The 5,555-nt window shown below is 42.3% G+C and overlaps 1 protein-coding gene across 1 annotated transcript; it reads left to right on the top strand.

The window, feature by feature from the left end:
- Nucleotides 1–258: 258 nt before the first annotated feature.
- Nucleotides 259–1,505, top strand: gsx2 (GS homeobox 2). Its single transcript, XM_072388730.1, has 2 exons — nt 259–634; nt 852–1,505. Exons 1-2 carry the CDS (start codon nt 259–261, stop codon nt 1,178–1,180), a joined length of 705 nt encoding a protein of 234 aa, XP_072244831.1. The 3' UTR covers nt 1,181–1,505.
- Nucleotides 1,506–5,555: the final 4,050 nt, after the last annotated feature.

Below are 5,555 nucleotides of genomic sequence, written 5' to 3'. Positions count from 1 at the left end.
GGACTTTTCTAAATTCAAGACGAAAACAGTGAATCTATTTTTGATTGGAGACCTAGAGAAACGTCACGTGGTTTGGGTCACTGACAGTATAAACCCTTGGAGCTGGGTGCGCACGTGGGTGACGCTGCAGGGCCAACCCTCCTCGGGGTCCCTTTTGTTGAACCATCAAACATAAGCACCTTTGGAGATCCCGAGGGGTTCAGATGAGAAACAGCCATCATCTTACGCACGGAGCGATCACTTATCAGCGGAGCAGTCATGTCGAGGTCTTTCTACGTTGATTCTTTAATAATCAAGGATACGGTGCGACCTGGACCAGCTGAGCATCCAGGACAGGACTTCCTTATTCCCATCAGCATGCACTCCCCGAGCGTAATGACGGTCAGCGCTCCGGTGTGCCCGTCCAGGAAAAACGGGACTTTCTGTGTTTGCCCGCTGTGCGTCACGTCCCACATCCACTCTTCTCGCAGCGGCATTCCCATGCTGAAGAGTCAGTTTCCAGGAGCAGAGGCACAGTATTGTCAGCGAATAGTTCAGCAGCAGTCTCCTGCGCTCGCGCATCCTGGACATACACCTGTCTGCACGCCCACCTTCAGCGTCACAGACCCCAGGAGATACCACTGCCTTTCTCTTGGTAAGCACTTGTTTGCTATAGACTCAAGTCACTACTGCAACTACTGTTCCGACACCTGTCTGATTTTATTCAATGCTGTCAGATTCAAATTAACGTTATGGTTAAACTTTTACGCATGAGGATTTACGCGCGATAATATGCTTTATTTTTCAGTCAGATATTAGTTACCTAAGCTTCTGATATTTAAAAGAAATGTTATTTTTTTGTCCTCCAACAGGTACCACCGAGAACAGCCACATACAGAATGGCAAGAGGATGCGCACGGCATTCACAAGCACGCAACTCTTGGAACTTGAAAGGGAGTTTTCTACGAACATGTACCTCTCTAGACTCAGAAGAATCGAAATTGCTACGTACTTGAACCTGTCGGAGAAGCAGGTGAAAATCTGGTTTCAAAACCGAAGAGTGAAGCACAAGAAGGAGGGCAAAGCTACCCAAAGGAGCGGAGCACACAACGGGTGCAAGTGCACATCCGCTCACACGGACTACTCAAGATCAGAGGATGAGGAGTCGTTATCTCCGGCCTCTGCTTCGGAAGAGAAATAGGTGTCACCCATGTGAGAGAAACTCGACTCCCCGAGTACCACAGATGGCACTTACTCTGCCCTGCATGCTGCAGTTATGGGTCGTGGCAACGTCTGAGCCAAAAGTCTCCTGCATGAAGTTTGAAAAGTGTTTAAACTGTCCTTGGCTTAATGTTTACTCCTGCTGTTCAATTAAAATAAATGTGACCATGGATGTTTGTAAAGTAATTTGGAACCATGATCCACTGTGTGTAATAGACTGATGTGTGGTTCTTATTGGGGTTCACATCTTTACATCTACCTTTTGTTAACTGTCCCCGGTAAATATCAGCTGCGATACTAGATATTCCAACGCAAAAAAAAAACCTTAGTATAGGTCTAACTTGTAGACCTGGTGCCTGTACGCAGCGACTTGTAAACAATGTGTATATCTGTATTTATTGTAATAAATATGACGAGTTAAGCTAAGAATATGTGAGTGCTTTGACTTTTTGTGACCTTATATCGCAAATATTATGAATAAATGGTTACAAATTGGATCAAATACATCAATGTGGATGAAAATAAGTAACACTATGCATTCTCATGTGTTATTTTTATCATTATTATCACTATTATTAATAATAATAACTATAATAATAATAATGTGTCCTTACAAGGACACATTAGTCCTTAAGATGTTGGGATAAGTATAATCTAATGTCATTACAACATGATTCAATCAAGAAAAACAGGAGCAATAACTATTATCTTTTGGGACTATAATATGTTTTGATCAGTTTGTTGGATCCATTCAATTTGCCACCATTCCGCACATTCAGCTAGGCACAATTCTGCTTCTTTAATATACTTTCTAGCATTAGCGTTGCTTGTTGCTATCAGGGCGGCTATTCTTTATTAAGCTCTCATTACCACGCTGCTACCTCAGTGCTGAAAAGTGTGCGTTTTTTATTCTGAAACGTTACGCAGAACCCGGCTTATATGATTTTGCCTATTTAATGCTAAATGGGTGAGCTTTATGGAAGTGTAGCTGTAATTTCTCCTTAGATCTGACCACAAAAGGGTACCCGATAACGCCCACCGGGGAGCATCCAATCGTCCATTAATGTTCGCTTCTGAAAAGATTTTAGTCGTCCAAAGCGAGTTTAATTGCGTTTTCGGTCCCACGTTGGTTGATTATGCTGCTATTGCCTGAAACCACAGAACGAGGATATATAGAAGTGGGCAAAGGCTTTGACAGGTTAGATTGTCCTGCCTTGGGACTCGCATTTAGCCAGAGACCCCCGACGGCTGTGTGCTCAGAGAGCTTTGAGGGACAGCTACAGGGTTCCTCTGAGCTACAGAGAACGATTTAGTCACTGTTTCATTAGGCCCTATTTGAACCTTTCAACTTATGGTGAATTAAAGGGGACATGCTCAAATGGAAAGGGATTACGTGGGAGGAGCCACTGGAAATTAGCTGACGCCTAATTTAACTCATTTCTGTCAGAGTTTGGGATACATTCCTAATTGAGAGGGGAAGCAGGTGAAGTTTTGGTCCCACGCGGGCCCATTCAGAGCAGGAATAAATGGTCCCTTTTCACATCCCGTTGGTGATCATATATTATTGGGGGTAAGCCATCTAATGAATATATATTGAAGTTCTCATTAATCGAATTAGAGTTCCCTTGCAGGTGTGAAGGACCAGTGCAGTATTTAGAGGCATTAACAATAGAATAAACCACAGTTTTTAAAAAGACTCCCCCTTTTCAGCCCCCTAGGACGTGACCCTGGACTGTAAGGCCACTATAATGGACTGAAAATCATTTTGAATACATGTCCAACTCGAAATTGTCTCTTTCAAACATACATTAATCAAATATTCTGATCGAACCGCTGTTATCGGGTAAAGAGTTTAAAATCATGCAAGATGAAAAATGTCAAATTCAGACATGGCAAGAAACTGGATTTTACCTGCTAATGCTCAGCAAAACGAGAACTCTCCAAAGACGTTTGGCCCCAATTGAAAACGTTGCAATTACGCATGACAAAAGACAATTAATAAGAGCGCTTTTCAGTCGGTTGCAGCTGCTGTCTCATGTGGAGAGATAGAGGTTAGAAGAAGCTGAAGTACCCGAGAGGAAGAGGGGGGAACAGTGTTGGCTCTATTTGCAGTGAAGTCCACTTTATTAGTGAATCAGTGCTCCATACGCGTGGCCTACATCTCTTATTTAAATCCCATATAGCTAAGTGTGAAGAGTCGTGGGAGAGTAGGGTCTTTTTTAATAATGGTACATTTATGCACCGTCAAACCTACACCTGAGAGGATAAGGTGGCCTATGGCTGTGAGACACAGAGGTAAATGTGGATAATTTAAGCTATAGGATGTGGTGCTATGTGAGGCTTTACGGAAGAGAAAAAGAGAACACAAAGAACATGGGATTTGTTGTTTTGGACAACTCATATATTCTTATTTGTAAAAGTATAGATAGATAGATAGATAGATAGATAGATAGATAGATAGATAGATAGATAGATAGATAGATAGATAGATAGATAGATAGATAGATAGATAGATAGATAGATAGATAGATAGATAGATAGATAGATAGATAGATAGATAGATAGATAGATAGATAGATAGATAGATAGATCACCCCCACACTGGTTAAGAAAAAATTCAGCACGCTGGACAGCTCCCACGGGGACCTCCGCCCACAAGGGCCACTGTCAGTTTTTTTTTTTCAAACGCAGGACACGGGTCACTTATGCAACAAGGAAAGTGACACAACAGAGCATCTTAAATGACAAATAAATTGCTTTTGGAAAACGGAGTGAATAAGACACGAAAGCACTTAGCACAATGTCGTTATCAGGCGCAGATTAGACAGTTAAGACTCTTGTTTCTCAAGATTACTCCAGACTTAAGTTCTAGCTTTAAAATATGGGACACATTGTGCGTGTAAAGCACACGTAATAAGAGGACCTTCATGTGATCTTATTCTTAAAAACAACTTATTATACATGTGTTAGGTCGGCTACAGATGATTTGTTTAAGTCCAAAGCCCCCTGGTGGCCAGTTGAAGACAAAACAGGGCAGGTCACTTTAAGGAAGGTGAGTGATGTTGGCCAGAATTCCTCTTGGTGGATGAAATTAAATGCAAATAGGAACCCAGAAACATCACTGTGGGTTATATTTTGATTTGTCAACATAAAAAGGGCCCGTTACCTTCAATAACAGCGAAGATTTTAAGGATAGGTGACATGTGATAACGAAAAATTAGGAGATATGCTTTGTGGTTATTAGTTGTCTGACTCCGTACTTTAGATTTTTTTTTTTTTTAATGCATGGGATGACTCAGAAACAACATCAACTATCTGCATCAGTTTCAGTTGGTTTGGGGTTTTTCAAAAGCAGTTTACCTGGATGTAATCTGTTAGACAGCCCCTCAAAAGTGAGAGCCTCGAGCAGCTTTGAGGTAAGCTTGGTCTTTCGAAGCTGAAATCCTTTGTTTGGAGAACAAGGATACTGTTCTTTTCGCTAACATGTGGAAGTAATTGCGCCAAGCGGCTGCACGGAGTTAAGAGGAAGGGGGGGTTCAGCAACGGCCCCGGGGCCCTGCTCCACACAGGTCTGAAACTCCGATTCTGTGCCCAGAGATAGATAGGTGATTCACAGGGGCCCATTATTCCTCTGCTACCCGTCAGGAGAGCCTCGGGGTAAAGGGGGTTTGGGTAAAAAGAGAAAATGGCAGTGCTTATAAGGACTCGGCTCACAGCTGACGCATGTGTGCAGTAAACAGGGGTCCCATTAATTCTCTGTGTCACAAAAAAGAAGAATAGAACTTTCTTGTTGGTGTATATTCTTTTGATGAAACTTAAGGGAGATGTGTGTGGGTGTGCGTGTGTGTTTGTGTGTTGGAGGGATGAGTGGGGATATGGTGGTGTTGGAGCGCCCTCTATGAGTTTACCAGGTCACTTTTTCACAGTTTCTGCCTGGTGCAGAATAACTGTGTCCGTTCACTATCAAGCTATAATGCAAAGTGCCAAAAACACTCATAAGTGCATTACTTTACTTTAAGCTGATGAAGTCACTTTGTGAGACCAGCCGTTGAAAAATTCACTCCTCAAAAAATTGAACATTTCGAAGAAACATCACATGTGATATAACTGATTTTGACACTCAAAAGGTCTCGTATCCCAATGAATTCATCGAAAATATCGCCCTACGCTGTGATTTAAGTGACTGTTCTCGTCTGAATTTCCCACTAAACGACTCTAACTTTGAAAAGGGGTTCAGCGCAGAAAGAGAGGAGCGAGAGGGGGGTTGTCGTTTCCTGAGAGTTATTTACTTTGAGCCAGATGATTGCTTTTTTTTCGAATGGGGGTTGAGGGGGGTGGACTGTAACATTGAATCA

This window comes from Leuresthes tenuis, unplaced genomic scaffold (assembly GCF_036924035.1).
Source record: "Leuresthes tenuis unplaced genomic scaffold, fLeuTen1.0.hap1 SCAF_7, whole genome shotgun sequence".
In the NCBI taxonomy this organism is placed as follows: Eukaryota; Metazoa; Chordata; class Actinopteri; order Atheriniformes; family Atherinopsidae; genus Leuresthes; species Leuresthes tenuis.
The sequence above is the reverse complement of the archived record's forward strand: the minus strand, read 5'-3'. Positions and strand labels throughout refer to the sequence as shown.

Bases quoted from the DNA above. Each gene is read 5' to 3' on its own strand.
- gsx2 (XM_072388730.1), top strand. From the start codon at position 259: ATGTCGAGGTCTTTCTACGTTGATTCTTTAATAATCAAGGATACGGTG. The intron at 635-851 runs GTAAGCACTTGT...GTCCTCCAACAG, and splicing joins ATACCACTGCCTTTCTCTTG to GTACCACCGAGAACAGCCAC.